General features: G+C 34.4%; 1 protein-coding gene across 1 annotated transcript in view; it reads left to right on the top strand.

Annotated features, from left to right (window-relative positions):
- LOC129229714 (dynamin-1-like) overlaps positions 1-15,460 on the top strand; it is a 44,681-nt gene extending 29,221 nt beyond the window's left edge. The window contains exons 12-16 of the mRNA XM_054864078.1: positions 1,219-1,373; positions 3,625-3,715; positions 8,918-9,055; positions 11,223-11,279; positions 15,226-15,460. Of these exons, the coding sequence (XP_054720053.1) occupies positions 1,219-1,373; positions 3,625-3,715; positions 8,918-9,055; positions 11,223-11,279; positions 15,226-15,330 (546 nt within the window). The 3' untranslated portion in view covers positions 15,331-15,460. The remainder of the gene's footprint in view (positions 1-1,218; positions 1,374-3,624; positions 3,716-8,917; positions 9,056-11,222; positions 11,280-15,225) is intronic.
- Positions 15,461-17,202: the final 1,742 nt, after the last annotated feature.

Raw genomic sequence — 17,202 nt, forward strand, 5'->3', positions numbered from 1 at the left:
GTTTTTTAAAAGGATTAGCTTCAGGAATGCCGATCCCCCCCTCCCCCCCCCCTACACACACTTCTTTCAACCTCACACTTTTTTGGTGCACCAGCCAGCGATGTTCATCACCATTTTGAAAGTTGTGACCACTAATTGAGGCAGTGAGAAGCAAAGGGATGTAAGTGGACATAAGTAAAACAAGTTTAAAGATAAGGTCCTAGGTAGGCTTTCATTGAAAAGTTTTTCTAAATTATGCTGTTTAACAGCACCTACATGAGCTACTAATACTATCTCTTGCCCCAAGACAGAGAAGATGTTCACCTACCATTTGTACTGGTTATATCCAAATTTTTAATTTTGCCACATACATCCCTTTGCTTTTCACTGCCTCAGTTGTGAAACAGTCATTGCAAATAAGTCATTGCACAAAGTTTGAATGTTATACAAGCCCGGATCTGCAACCTGCAGACCCCGTAGTGCGGGGGGTCTTAAGAGGCCTAACATCCCAAAAAATGAAAAACCAGACTTTAAAAAAAATTAATTTGAATTTTTACATTTTGAATTCAAATTATGTTTTTCGCAATCACGAGTGTGTATCTGTCAGTGTATATGTTTGTGTGTGTAGGCGTGTGTGTGTTTGTGTGTGCATGTGTGTGTATGTGTGTGTCTGTGTACAGGCATGAGTGTGTGGGTATGTGTGTGTGTGTGTAGGATATTGACGCAACCTGGAGATGGTTTTCGCAAAAGGAGCAGCAGCATTATGAGGCCGGTCGACTGTGGTGCTGGCAGAGGGTGGTGGTGGGAAAATAAAATTATAGGACACCAAAAACAGTCAAGTGAGAATAATAAGCAATCGTGATTGCTCAAAAAAAAAAAAAAGAAAAAAAACTAGCAGTAGGAATTATTTAACATTACAAATATACACTGCTGACCTCTCTGGTGGAGGCCCTACGGATTTTGTTGCAGGGGGGGTCAAAAATTTATAGATCCAGGCCTGATGTTGTAGATTTTTTTTAGTCAGTTGGACATTTCTCACTTTGAGTAGAGGAGCTGGGCCTTGCTACAAATGCTCTACCAGAATATCAGGCCTTGATGGTGTTAAGAGCCAGATCTGTAAATAGAGGATGTAGCATTATAATGTAAATGGCCTAACCGCTCGCTGAAAATGCTATTTCTGTGCTCTATTTTTTTTTTAAATTCCGTATTTCAATTACAATTTGAAAATATTTATTTCAGATAGATCCTTATCCTACTTTGAAACATGAGCTTTTATACAGGATACGCTGTTACATTGAGCTAGAAGCAGAAAGTACCCAAAGTAGGCTGAAAGAACACATTGATGCTGAAATGTTTTATGTAAATATTGCTCATCCAGACTTTAACAGCTCAGTGTAAGTTCTTTTCGATGTCGCATGTTTTTCTTTTCAAAGATTTTGGCCCCCCCCCCCTTCCACCTTTTGTCACAAAGTGTGTTGTGCTTCACCCCCTCCCCCAATCAAGTGTCATGCTATTTTTTCATGAACATATCCTTATAATAAAATCACACTTCTTCTCCCACCCCCCTTGTCACAAACTCTCCCCCTCCCCCCTCAATGCGGGACAACATTTGTGGACAGCCCTTAATATGCCTTGCTTAAAGTGTAGCTCATTTTTCCTTTTGACTGCTTGTGCGTTAAAGAAAATTTCAACTAAATTTCTTCTAGGAAAAACTTAGTAATTCAAGCATTAAGTTTAGCTCATAACTTTGAAAAAGTTATTTGCTGCAAAACTTACTTTTTTTCCTCTTTTTTCTCTCAACAGAGCTTTCTATTTTTTTTTTAGACTAAATAAAAACTATGTGACACTTTTAGAAAATGCTTTTAACTAACATAAAAGCATTGTTTATTTTCCAGAACTGTTGAAAAAGTAGGCTGAGTAGGTAAAATCAAAGTTAAAAATTTAGATGTAAGGATTTTTTCTCTTAGTTATCTTTACTTGTATAATATCCACGAAAATAACTTCTAGTTGTTCTGTTGTTATTGTGTCCATAGTTAGCAAACACTACAGAGAGATTGGTGCCATTGCCCTGAGAGGTTGGGCTTCTTTATTTATTTACACATAAGACAATACAAGAAAAATTAATAGCACATAGAGAGGAAATAACACCCAGGGTACTGGTTGGAATTGAACCCGTGACCTCCGACATTTGAAGCAAAATTTCTATCACATAGTCACGTTCTATGACTCATTAATATTTTGTTTTCTATTTTGGGTTGTGCTATAAAGCCATAAATGTTTATAGTTAGGAGTATTTCTTATTCATCAAGTGTAATGCTTTTGTTACTATCAATTTTTTTCAAGTTTTTTTCTTTTTAAGTTTTTTTTTTTTTTAAATTCAGACTGCTTAAGTCTATTTAAAAATTATTTTAATAAAGTGCAACACTGAATATGTGTTTTTTATGAGTACAAACCCTTTTTTTTCTATTGTAGTTTTGATTCTTGTATTGACAATGGATAACTTGTGTATTAGTGAAATGTAACTATTTTCAGTTTCCATTTGTATGGTACCAAAAGTGAAAAGCCAAAACTGTACTTTGTTTTTTTTTCTGAACATTCAATTAAACCTTTTGGGTGAAAATTTTCTAGTCCATCTTTAATTGAGTTCTATAATATTCAATGCTTCCTTCCCAATTAAAGCAAAATCTACAGCTTTGCATCATTAGGCTGCATTAGCACTGATATGTCTCAATTATGTATATCATTTACTAAAAATACTTGGAGTATATTGAACAGGTTACTAACTGAAAAGTGGATTTCTGCAAAATATTAAAAGTTCCCTGAATTATACTTTACAGTTTTTAAGTCATGTTGAAAAATGACCCCCCCCCCCCCCACACACACACACACACAATGAACGAATTTACGGTTTTGGGTACGAAACTGCTTGGGGGTCAATAAAATGACACCAAATTGACCTGGAATAAGGCACCTAATTGGGGACAAACTTTGCAAATTAGTTTCATAAGCAATGAAAAGAAGTAATAGTTTATATATTTACTTTCAAAAATAATTAATGAATTGAAAAGGTACTGCGATTGTTTACATTTTATGTGTTTGCACACAGTGTTGAGGGATACTTTTGTCAATAGGTTTAGAGGGTTTGGTCATGACCCCCATGACTTTCCCCGTGTACCCGCCACTGACTTCAACATGCATTTGCTTATAATTACTTATGTACGATCTTGAACATTTGCGTATTTTTTGTCCGAAACATTCTAGCTATTCCAATAATTACCATAAATTTTATTATGTTTATCATTATTGAATAGTTTGTGCTTATATTGTTTACAAGAAAAGGTTCACATATTGTTTTTTAGAAAATGTTTATGAAGGTATTTTTCGAGTAATGAAAAGTTTAATATATTTGTATTTTGGTGTATCTGTGTTAGTTGCAATATACTCGAAATAGCACAATTACAAATTCTCTAAAATTAGATACTTGGTCTTTTCCCATAGGTTTCTACTAAACCTACTAATTTCTTATTAGGTTCCTACTAAACCTAAATTTTGGAAGGTTTTTACTTTCATAATGGAAGTTATTTTTTACAACGTAAAAATTTTAAAATGATTGAACATTGTTAAGTCTATGTTTCCATTTTATAGGTGTGATCCCGTAGCTCCTGCTGCTGGCCCTGTGAAAATTTGGGACACAGAAGACTCAGAGGATGAATCTAACAATTCAGAGCAATTATTGGTGAGTGTTTTCTCTAAAAATTAATACTCAATATTTAAAACTGAGAAGGTCTTTGTAATCATTCAAGTTGAAGGAGCTGGGAAATAAATTCAATAATACATACTCTAAATAGGGCATAGGATTCGGAGGATGAATTTAACAGTTCAGAGTAGAACTGAGCGACATCAGAATTTTAATACTACGATATATCTTCAAATACCAATTTTTTTGATACATTGATATATTCAGGAAAGAATTCAAAATTTGCGTGGGGGGGGGGGGGGGGGGCTGGCAGAGTGCAAAGGTAACTTAGGCAAAAGTTCAGTGCATGTTATGTCAAAAAATGACAAAAAACATTTCCAAATATAATAAATACAATTGTTTCTCTAATTCAAAACTTTCCTTCAGGAAGGGGGGAGGTGCAAATACTTGACAAAAGTACTTCGCCACAGAAATCTCTCAATTTGAGCAGTCTCAATAATTTGAATATACTTCTAACTACATTTTGTATTGACGTCTTAAATAGTTTTTTTTTTTAGTCATTTAATAGCTCTTGCTTTAAGACTTTTTACTTCTTAGTTGCGTAACACTAAGTAAAATAATAATAATAAATCTTTAAAGAATGCAGCTACAAATTTTGGAAACTATCACACCATACACCCATTAAGCCCACAGAGCTACTTTTGATTTATATGTCACTAGCTGCATTTCCCGACGTTGCACAGTCTACCTCGAAGATAAAAGTTTTCACTAGTGACACATGTTTAACAATTAGAACATGTTTCGAAAGCACAATTTAATGACTCAAAATTTAAATTTAGGCATCATTGGATTTTTTCGTAATCATTCTGGATTTTCTGGCGAAACCCCTCAAGGTGGTCCCCACACACACCATTTTGATGAGAAAAAACTTATGTGAATTCCTGAGCATCAAAGGACCGCTGCGCCATATTTGAAAAAAGAAATCCAATGAAAATTGACTTTGCATAACGAACACCCCTTGTGGGGTGTATTCGCACCATCCCCCCTCTCCTCACTGGTAGGCAAAAACCCCTATGACAATTCCTGAGCATCACAGAAAGCTGTGCCAAATTTGACAAAGATCCGACGAAAACTACATTTGTATAAAGAAATCCCCTGTGGAAGGGAGAGTGGCCCCCATTGCAAACGAAAACTACCCTAAGTGAGTTCTTGAACATCAAAGAACCTGTGTGCAAAATATTTGCAAACATCCGACGGAAACTGGATTTGCATAAGGAAAACCTCTGTGGGATGTTTTTGCTCTCATAGGTGGGGTGAAAAATTCCCTATGAAAAGTCCTAAGCATCAAAAAATTACTGATTCAAATTTGTCAAAGATCCGAAGAAAACTGTGGATACATAAAAGAAAACCCCCGGTGGGGGGGGGGGCGTTCGGATTACAAATGAAAAGAGCTCTTTGTGGGTTCTTGACTATCAAAGGACCTCTATGCAACATTTTTTAAAAATCCGACGTGAACTGGATTTGCATAGGCAAAACCTTCAGTCGGGGTGTTTTCGCATCCCACCACCTCCCTCATATTTAGGCAAAAAACTTCCCTTGAAAATTTCTGAGCAACAAAGAACCGCGGTGCCAAATTTGGTAAAAATTTGACAAAAACTGGCGTAAAAATCTGACGTAAACTGAATTTGCATAATAAAATCCTTATTTAGTTAGAGACCAGGGCTAGTATGCGAAGGGGTATAATTTTCTCATTTTGACAGATAGTTTGACAGATCTGAGTGAGCTGTCACGTAACAACGTAGATTCTTCGCTACTGTTAGTGTACTTTCAGTTAAATCGGCCAAACCAAACGTGTTGCCCAAGAGAAAGTTATTTTTTCGCAGTGTTAAGTAATTTTTTTCATCCTTAGTTATTTTCTTATAAAGCATATAATAATAGAGTAATTTATCAAAACTCATAGATATTGAATAGCCCATGCTTCTATGCATCAAATGAGGTTTTATTTGGATTATTTTAAGAAAGCCATTTTTAAACCAGTGTAGCTTGAATTCAATAAGACGAGCTGGGGCTAGTAGGTGAACTTTTTTTCGGGGCAAGTGTGAATTCGCATACTTGCCCCAAGTTAAGTTTTTAAAGTCAAAACATTAAATAATTGAAATTTAAATTCTGTAAATTGTCAATTTAATGAAATAATTGCATTAGTTACACTATTCTTGAGCGTATCATTTCTTATAGACATGCTTATACAATTGCCAAAGTACCTGCTCTTCTTCCTGGAAATGAGAAAATACAAGAGAAAAACAACGGGAAAACCGCACCAGATGTAATGCTGCATGTATGGTGCATTCCCTAGTGCGTAGAGGAAAGCTGAAATGTTTCCCGGTTTCTTAAAGTGTTTTGCTAAAAACGCTAAAAGTTCAAAGAAAAACCTCTGATTCTCTTACTAGACATATAAGACTCTCACATCAATTTGGTGGGCTTGATTTTTGTAAGGAAACTACTACACTACTAAAAATAATAACACTACTCTCTTTCCCACCTCACTGTAATCATAAGTTGCTGCCTCTTGATAAGGGTCTATATGGCCCATTGAAAATTATGTTAATTCTGCCAGTGATTCTTGGATGTTGAATAATCCAGGAAAGCCAATGACGATTTACGAAGTACCAGTGGTGGTAACAGTTGCTTTTCCACAAGACGCAAGCCCCATAAATATTATGAATGATTTCAAAAGAACTGGTGTGTTTCCCTGCAATTCAAACATTTTTCAGAACTGTGACTTTATGCCAAGTTATATCACTGATCGGCCAGACTCCCAATCTCCTGGATCTATGAGTGAATCTGTTTGTCCCAGCAGGGCAACCATCTTGGAAGAAAGTAGTAAAACTGGATGTACCTCTCCTAGAGCAGATTCAGTTGCTACTTCATTCAATAATTCAGATTTAAAGTTTCGTACTGAAGATAGCGCTATGCCTCAGCTAAACCTACATACCTCTCTGAGCATTACTCCAGATCATATACGACCTTATTCTAAAGCTGGAGAGGGTTAAATCAAAAAAGGATGGAAATGAAAGAGGTCTACAGCAATACTCTTTAACACTCCAGTCAAAAAGGCTCTTCTGGAAGAAAGAATCTTAGCAGAAAAACAAAAATCATCACAAAAAGTCCCCAAAACATACAAGAAATTCTGAATCCAAGAAAAAAGGAATGTAAACTCAAAAAAAAAATAAAAAAGAAGAACGAAGGCAAATAAAATAGTTCATTTCGAATTATGTTTGCATTTTCAGCATTTACTTCTAATATCAGTTAAACATTTTACATGATCTAACATAACTAATTTTAAAGCAATTACAATACTAATTTCGCTTTATTTCATTCATTGGTAAGTTTTACTTCCTTATTTAAAGCATAATTTTGAGGCTCTAGGTGAAAATTTCTGTGTCTATTATGAGTTTTTCTCAATTCGCTAACTTGCCCCATACAGCTCGCCAACTTACCCCGTGACGGGACAAGTGTGCTAACTCGGCGAAGGTTCACAAAAAATTATGTAAAAAAATAGACAAAGCATAGTACTGTCAAAACAAAAATACGAATTTGTTGCTGATACCATACAGATTATCCGAGCAATAAAAGAAATTTTCTACTTGATTTAAAACCTTTAAAAAAATGAAGTTTAAAAAGTTCGCCAACTATGCCCGGTCTCCCCTATAATACATTTAAAACTATTGTTTTTTAATGATACACGCATTTTTTTAATATTGATTTTAAAAATGCAATTAGTTTTTCTTCAGCACATCCAATCCAAAATCCATATTATTAGGTAAAAATCAATTATCTCATCAATTTCATTATTTCACAAGCAATTTCACCAATAAACAAATACGAAAATTTCTTCACTTTTTCAATTCTGGTATTTGATGATGACTCTTATACTGAAGTCGAAAAATACCAAACAAAATGCTGCAATGAACTGCCAAAATAACGTAAAACCGTAAGTGTGCTCGGATTCACATTGCTATAATCATTAGGGCTTCGAATACGTTAATGCATAGAATTTACATAAAAAACCCTATTTTCACTCATGCATCCAAAACATCCTTCATCTCCCTATATGCCGCTTGTCTGGCGACAAAAGAAATTCGGAAGTTTCAGTTTCGTTTGGAGTAGCCAGCGATAGCAAGATTTATCTTCATTTCAATGGTGCTGTGTGTTATGAGGGGAGTTAATATTTTCCCTCTTAATTTTGGAATTAAAGTTATATTCGCTCAGAACTGAAGGAGATGAGTTGCGCTCCCTCTAGTTCTAGTCAGATAAATGTGCGACAAAAGTAACCTCATTAGGATTTTTTTCGTTTTCCATTTTTTTTAAAATTAATTCTGTTCAGTATTTTTCTTAAACATTATTTTCAGAGCAATATCAATGGTTTATGTTTAGTTTGAACTATGAATCGTTGATAAATCAATTGCCTCAATTGGCTAATTTTTAGTTGTTGCATTAAGATGCTTTCTTAACCATTAAACATTCACTTTTAGGGGCTTATATTCGAGGCCATGTCAGCTTTGTCAGAAACTAGTGGCACGATCCTTGGAAGGACCCCTTCTCTGAATAGTAGTAATATAAGTTTTGAAAACTTTGTAGGGGGAGGGGATGCGGAGACCAAACTGACAAAGGGGCTCACATTTACCTTCGAAGACCTTGTTAGTTTTTCCCTTTTACTATAATTTAAAATTAAATATTAAATAACTGTTTGAAGAATGCAGGTAATATCTTGAAATTTCAAACATTCACCCATCGCACAGAGCGATGAAAGATTATGTATTTTGAAGTCAGCATTTTAATTTCTCCGTAATTAAGTCCCGTATTTTCTTTTCAAATGATATATCAGATGGATACAAATCTAAATATCGTTATTGCGGCAGTAGATATATATGGATTTATGAAGGTATATTGGTATATCGCCCAGCCTTAGTTCAGAGCAATAATAATTGGCGAGGGTTATTACTCTAATTACATTCCATATTTAAAACTGAGAAGGTCGTTGGGAACAAACTATTTTACCTACTCTCAAAGCAGCTTAAAAATAATTGTCCCACAATTACAAGTCAAAAAGCATAAGTGCCAGACTTACAAAAAAAAAAAACCTAGTGTTTTATTTCATGCTCAAATGTTTCTAGATAAGTTTTTACAACATGAGAAATCGGCTAGGGAATAATGTTTAGTGTTGTTTGTTTTACTTGACAGAGGAAACTGAAGAAAAGCAATCAAATACAGCAGAAGGTGAAGTATGTGACAGCAATGGTTTTGAAGTATCTTGAAATAGTTCACAAGCAAATTGGAGACATTACAATCAAATATACAGTTTTTTTTCTTGTGAAAAAAGTAAGTACAGTTTTAGAGTATCATACATGAACTTCGTATTATTGATGCAAGGTATGTAATACATTTTATGATTAGATGCATCGTTGGGCTGTTCTAAATAGGTTTTTTCAGGTGCCCCAGAAGAAATAGGACTGCTCAGAGTAATGGATAAGCTAATAGTTTACTGATACAGTCGAATCTCGTTGACTCAAAACTTACGGGACCATAATAATATTTTAATCGGATTCGATCTCATCAGATAAATTATATCAGATTGTTAATTCAAAAGACCAAACAAGCAGCAGCGGGTTTTAAGGGGGCCCCAGATATTCCCCCTTTCAAGGGATAAAATTTAATTATTTCACTTATTATTTTTTAATTGACTTCTCTATTCCATTAAGATTTTTTATAGCTATTTAAAAAGAACACAAAACAAACAAAAAGCATATTTAAATATAAGCAGTTTTGTTTGCTGCAGAAGTAATACTGGAGTCAGATTCCAGAGCTGTGGAATGCATTTAACACACTGGTTTCAATTTCAAAGGTACCTGTAATATCGCTATTCGTCCATTAACTCCTCTTTGACGGAATTAATAATTAACATTTAAAATGAAGTGTGTAGACATAGCCGAAAGAGTCATTTCTTTTCAGGAAACTATTTGCGAAATAATAGATTTCTTTTTCCGTTCATGAAAAACTCCAAATGAAAAAAAATCATGTGTTAGTTTCTTCGCAGAACCATAATATTAACAGAAACAGCATGTAGTATCAAATTGTTATCTAAACTCTATTATGGCTTACGAACAAATCAGCAACAGCGTATATTAGTGCATAATATTTATGCGCTTAAAAGTTGATTAATTGGCCTTAAAGGATCCTAAAATACATTTAAAAATAAAGTCGTGAAAACTTGTTATGAAACATAGTAGGGGGGGGGGCGCTATTCAATGTCCGAGCCCCTCGAAAAGTTATTTCTGTATCCACCCCTGCAAACAGGTAGTTCATGTAAAGCAATAATTTCACATTTACCGATTTCTCATTAATGAGGTTTTGACTGTAGTACTGTAATCATTAAGACCAGTATAAAACTGATAGCATAATAATTATTAAAGTCAGTATAAGAGCTTAGCTCTTGAAACAGTATCTTTATTATGTGATAAAATATAGAATTTTGTTTCTATGAAAATTATGATCTTAATGAAAATGATAGATGAATAGAATGGATGGAAAAATGTGACACTGTTTATTAAAAAAATAAAATGTAAAAAGCAAGATTTTTTTTCCTGCCCTTATAATAAATTCATTCAATGTACTTTAATTTGTGTTTTGAAAATATACTTCAATCTTGGTTTTTATTACTAGGGCTGTTTTTTTTTTTCAACTTCCAGTCGTGCAGCTAGACGGCAGGGCGAACGGCATCGGCCATCAATGCGCGGCAGTCGACTGCGCACCTCTCTCACTACAACCTCACTCGTTTTCGGGCGTCTGACGCCATTACTAGTTTGTCTAGCGACAAATAAACATGGATACCATGATAGAATCTCCCGCCAAGTTTGAGTTGCGAAGTGTCATTCGCTTCTTGCAAGCTGAAGGGTTATCCGCAGCAGAAATTCACCATAGAATGAAACGAGTATACGGTGAAAGCTTTATGAGTGATTGGTGTAGTAAATTTAAAGATGGACGAGGTGACATTCATGATGAAGGGGGCGAAGGACGAAAGTCTGTCACAAACGAAGACCTCGTTGATCGAGTTGACCAAACTGTAAGAAGCAATCGGAGGTTTACGATTACGGACCTATCTGATCAGTTTCCTGAGATTTCAAGGTCAGCCTTATATACTATCGTAACTGACAAGTTAGGCTACAAAAAACGCTGTGAAAATCCATCTCAAATCACTGGCGGCAAACTTCTATGAAGAAGGTATTAAGAAGCTTGTACCCAGGTCTGAAAAGTGCCTCAATTTAAATGGCGATTATGTTGAAAAGTAACTAATAATGTACCTAACTTTTGATAATAAATTTATTTAATTACTCTCCCTAGTTTTATTTTTATACCACATCAGAAGTTGATAAAAAAGCAGCCCTCATATGTTCAATTTTCGTGAATGGGGATGCAGGAGTGTACAAAAATTTCCATATCATCCTTATCTCAGAAATTATACAGTACATGAACTTTTTTTTCTCCTCAGGTGATGGATTTCATCAAAAAAGATCTAATACCAACCCTTGTAGAATCTGCTAACATTGTAAGTAGTTTTTTAGACTATATCTTCACCTGCTCCTTTATGAGTTTTTATTATATATTTTTTTCATAAAACAATTACTTGTTCAAAGTAATTATGAAAGACCATGTATTTTTCTCATCCAATGGCTCAGATAACTTTTTTACTATGTCTTACTCCTTTCGAAAAAATTAGTTTTCAAATGTTAATAATAAATTTCATATTTCCTGATATCCAACACTATACATTTGCATTATATCAAGCAAATTTGTATAGTAGAGTATGAAAGTAGTTACGTTTGTTAGTACTTTTCTATGTTTGCTGGTGACACAGAGGGCAGTTTTCCTTGAAACTAGCCTATTTTAATCTTTTGTTTGCGCCTACTATCGCTTTGTTCTGTTTTATTTATTGAAACATATTTTGTGCAAAGAGACCAAATTGAGTATGGGTTTCGAACTGATCTTTGTAATTTTTTTATATTCGAGGCTTGTCAAAAAAGCTTCCTTTTAATTACTTCTGAATAGTAATAGGACCTTTTATTAGTGTTTTTCTGTGCAGCGAACCCGCACTAATACAAAACCCATTAAACTGGACTTCCCTTAATTCCAGATAGTCATTCAGATGAATACTGTATAAATACAAGGCGAGTTAACGTAATAATGTATTTTTGTAAGTTGTATTTTGCATTTTTGTTATTTATTTTTGTAATTTTCTCTAATGCAGTTTTAAATTTCATTCTCTTGGATTCTAAAGGCAATATTTACTGTGTACAGTTGTTTATGTACCTTGACTCAATTTATAGGTTATATAGTTTAATTCATACTTTCATCAGCTCAGGAGTGCCCTAACCCAGGATCAAGAGCTCCCCCTAAATGCCACCAAGGCCCCCGAAATTGGGAGTCCCTCCCCCCAAAAAAGGAAAAAAAATAACCCTTAAAAAATCTCCCCCAAAAAATTCCAATGATGCAGGCTATGCCTGAAATCTCCCCCCCCCCCTATGGGCACCCCTGATTATCTCGACCAAACTGGATCCCCTAATCCCTTATTAGCCTGAAATAATGAGTTTCTACTGTAACATTTTTTCTTCACCTATTTTAGAATGGCTTTCTCTGCATTCTCATGCTCCTTAAGAAGCCCTTAAAAAATATTTTATTTGCTTTATAAAAAGCAAGAGACCTTAAAAAGGCCTTATTTTGTTAAAGCCTAAAAAATGTACCAAAGTTTTTTAATTCTAAAGACTATTTGTACAAACTTGATTCACTCTAAAACGTCTGAAATAACAAATAAAACACATATGGGCAATTCCATGTCAAATCAATCACCTTCTTGACCTCACCATTTCCGATTTTAACGAAATTTGGCGTGAAGAACACATCTGAATTATACTAGAATAAAAATTCAAAAACCATTGTATAGCTAAAACATACAGCTTTCCATTGATATAAAACGACAGGTTTAAGTTTCAAGGTCATTCACCGTGACATTTGACCTTGAATATCTCAAAACATGTCCCCTTAACATTTCTTCAAAAAAATATATTTCATAAGCTCTGACACTATTCTTCCACTACACCAAAACGTAGACAGGGATCGCCATAGCAAGGTACTGAAAAAAAAATCAGTAATTTTCGCGTTTTACATTGTGGAATTCTATACATCAGGTCAGTCACCTTCTTGACCTCCTCACCATTTCCGATTTTAATGAAATTTGGTGTGAAGGACACATATAACAAGATAAGTAATCCTGCCAATTTTCAGAATTCTACTTCAAAAATTTTACGAAATATAGGGCTGTTAAAAACTTAAAAAATGAGAAATAAGCAGAAAGTTGTGACATGCAAATGACTAACTTCTATCCTAATGATAGTAAAACAAAAATTTAAAAACGATTGTAAAGTTAAAGAATAGAGCTTTCTATTGGTATAAAACATGGCTTTCTCACAACACTTTCAAGGTTCACTGTGTGTCAACGGTGTGAACATTTTCAAGTGTTCACCATGGTTCAATTTACTGTGAATTTTGACCTTGAATATCGCAAAACACGCCCCCTTAGAATTTCTTTAAAAATATACATATTATAGCTCTAATACTTCTTAAACTTAGGGTGGGGCCACAACCTCAAGGTACTGCAAAAGAAATCAGGAATATTTACATACAACTTCCCGTAACTCGAACTATTGATAACTCAAAGGTATTAGCCGGTCACATGGAACTTTGAAATTTCGAGAGTCAACTCAACTTTTGTTAAATGTTTCACACTATTTCTGTCCTAATATTATTGTTTTAATTTTTGGACGCATTATCACGAAGTACAAACAAAAACATTATGTACAAACAAAAACATATTAAACATACAAACTCTGTCATTATGTGGGAAGCTTTGTCATAGGCTAAAACTTGCTGTGTTTATTTCTATGATCTATTGCTAATTACAGATAAAAATTGCAGTTATCGAATAAACCTTCTGTCATATTCTAGCTCTTATTTAAGAAACCTGTCGAATTGTCAAAATATGCATACTTTATGAGGAATACACCCAAAAAATTAAAGCAATAATATTAGGAAGAAATAATGTAAAGCATCTAACAAAAATTTTTAAACATCCTGTTTTTTTGCAGCCCCTTGCCATTGTGGTCCCAGCCTACGTTTTGGTGTGGTGGAAGAACTGTGTTCGAACTACAAAAAAATTCTAAGGGGGCGTGTTTTTAGATATTCAAGATCAAAAATTAAACCTGTGGTGAAAAAGTCATGTTTTATATCAGTAGAAAGCTCTATTTTTTTAACTTTTCAATGGTTTTTGAATTTTTATTCTACTATCATTAGGAGAGAAGTTACAGTCATTTGTATGTCACAACTTTTTTTTTTTTTTTTTTGTACTTTTTCAGTTTTTTAACAGCCCTGTATTTTGTAAAACTATTCAAGTAGAATTCAAAAAATTGGCAGGATTACTTATCTTTTCATATGCGTCCATCGCACCAATTGACGTTAAAATCGGAAATGGTGAGGTCAAAAACTTATTTTTTTTTTTAATTGATTTGATGTGGAATTGCCTCACACTCAAAAATTGCAGTTAATCTTATATATCGTTACATTTAGGTTAATTCTAAAGCAGCCAATAAAAAGTTTTAGTGACTAAATATTGGCGGTACATACTGTATTGTATGTTATGTCAGTGGCGCACTCATAATTTTTTTTCTGAGAGAGGCTAGAATTTTAAAGGAACTCTGGTAGGTGAATAGAGAAGCAAAATTACCATTTTTTCAAACCTTTGTCAGATGTATGTAGATTTTTTTTTATTTTTTTTTATTGCACAGTTTTTATTTTAATTATTTATCAACTTTATAAAATTTTAGGGAAGAATAAATTGCTCTGTTCTGTTCTCAGTGCGTTCTCTATCTATCCAACCACTTCCACAAAATCAGTTTAAATTTGTAAATCATAAAAGATGCACACCAACTTAATTATGCTCAAATTAGGAAAAAACATTGAACAAAGAAAGCTGCAACAAATACTTTCTTTTTAAAGAAAGAGGCTGACTTCTCTGTAGAGGGAAAAATCGGTTGTTAGGAAAAGAGTTTTACAGAGAGCAGCCATATTTTTAAGAGTCATTTTCAAATATTTCATAAAATTCCCAAAATTATAGGCCAGAAGACGCAGTTTTAGACAATCTCTTAGGTCTGGTCAAGGAGGTTATGGCCATTTCTGAATTTCATCTGATTTCTGGGAGGGGCTTAAGCCCCTTAGCCCCTTCACTGTGCCCCTACACCACTTTGTTATGTGCATACATATTTTAAACCACTTTATTTGATTAAATGGCATATTATTTTCCGAAATGGGTATTTTCTTCAGGGGGAGTTTCGAAAATCCCAACCACCTATATGGTCCCAGTTAGTTTGAATTTTTCTACTATGTTCTACTAAGTATACATTTTGTTCTGTAAATAATTTGAGGTACTCTTTTCCTCTCTGAAGGCTTCCTTAACTGAAGACTGTGATGAAGATTTCCAAAGGAAAGACCATGTGGAGTCAACTTGTGCCTTCCTGAAGGATGCTCTTGAAGCCATTCAAGCTTTCTAATAATCAGAGGAAAAGGGAAGAAATGCTTGATTGAAAAGAGCAGATGTGTTCAAACATGTGATTTTGTAATTATATGTTATGTTCTTGATCTGAATAAAAATGCTTGAATGTGATTTTAAATCATATTTGCAATTTGTGTTGAGTGCTTAATGTGAACTTTTAGTGTTTTATTTTCTACTTTAATAAAATGTTTTGAAAAATATGAGGTATTTTATTAAAAGTTTTATTTATTTATTTTATATATTTTTTGTAATAGATCGGATGGTTAAGTGAAAAAAAATGGTTAATACAACATATCGTCGCTAAAAAGACGAATAGGCGTATCTCAAAAAAATCGAAAAATGAGTTATAACCACCACAGAAATGTCCAAAGTCGATTTTATAATCACCAATTGGCATATCTCTACAATAAATAGTAAAAAAGTTGCAGTCCCTCACATTGGTGGCGGTTCTCAAGCGGTACGGTTAACTGGAAATCTTTAAATCGGTTTTCTGCAAAATGCTCAAAAGTGAGATACCAAGGACGGATACAAGGGAGGGGCGATGGGGGCGATCGCCCCTCCCTTGAAGGACCCTGTACGGTAATTTTTCTGAACTAAAGTCCTAAAATGCAATTTTTTAACGATTTTTGGCGATACTAGAAGTTTAGAAGCCTTCGCCTAGTCATTTTGAAAAAAAAAAAAGTCTTAAAGATAAGAAGATATAGTACACATCTCGGGAGGTGTTAGGAGCACATAGTGGCTATCCTCTGGTAATCTTTCAAAACTGAAGTTTTAAAAAGCGAATTTTAGACGACGATGGTGTTAGGGAGAGGGGATTGGGGTCAAAATATTCCCATGGAATTATTACGAAATTAAACTTCTAAAACGCAATCTTTGAATACCTCTTTCAACGGTAAAGGAAAGAAATAATTTCGGGAACCTCCTTGGCAAAATCTCTGTATTTTAGTTGTTTTTGATAAAAACGCTGTGCCTCCCCCCCCCCCCCCCCCCCGCCAAACATGTATAAATCAAATACCTCACAAGATACCGGTTAAAAAATCAATCGCCCCTCCTTGAGAACCTTCTGGATCCGCCCTTGAATCAAAGGTGTCCTACACTTGTGTTCTTTTTCGAAAAATATTCGGGAGGGAGGGGCTTGAAACGATCTCTAATATCATCTAAGTTCGTGTAAAATTGAGGTGGTTTTGGAACTTATGTTTCAAAAAAAAAAAAAAAAAAAAAATCCTGTATGTAGCTCTAGCCTACAATAATAAGGAGATGGGCTATGATTGCCAATTGTTTTCAAGATTTCAATTCCGAAGAATAATTCACTTATCCTAACACAATCGAATGTTATGTAAAATTGCGTTTTTGGAACTTTAATATCGAAAATATTCCCGAAGAAAGTTTCTGTATCTCGGTTCAAGGAGGGGGCGATTGCCCCCATTGCCCCTCCCTTGTATCCGTCCTTGCTTTGATTGCGTAAGGGTTGGATTGCGATGGGGTTCAGTACACCCCTTCGAAAGATTTTAGAAATTGAAGTTCCAAAGAGTAAAGAGTAACATATAATCGCATCCTCCTTGATTACTTTCTAGATCCGCTCTGTGACCTATAAATGTTTCCAAAGCGCAATTTTTTGACCTTCTTGCTCATCAACTCAAACCAAACCATATCAATATCAGTAGGTTTGTTGGGAATTCCAAATAATATTATCAATTATTTACGTTTATTTTGATATATTTGGCTTTAATTCCGATTCCGAGTCAGGTGTTCCGATCCCAGGTGAGAGATTCGATTCGATTCCGAGTCACAACTGACTACAACTGTATTTATGTCGAGGACTGCATACTAAGTGCCTTGCCTCCATTATTTTATCTACCGATAGATGGCA

The sequence above is a fragment of the Uloborus diversus genome, chromosome 9 (assembly GCF_026930045.1).
Source record: "Uloborus diversus isolate 005 chromosome 9, Udiv.v.3.1, whole genome shotgun sequence".
Classification (NCBI taxonomy): Eukaryota; Metazoa; Arthropoda; class Arachnida; order Araneae; family Uloboridae; genus Uloborus; species Uloborus diversus.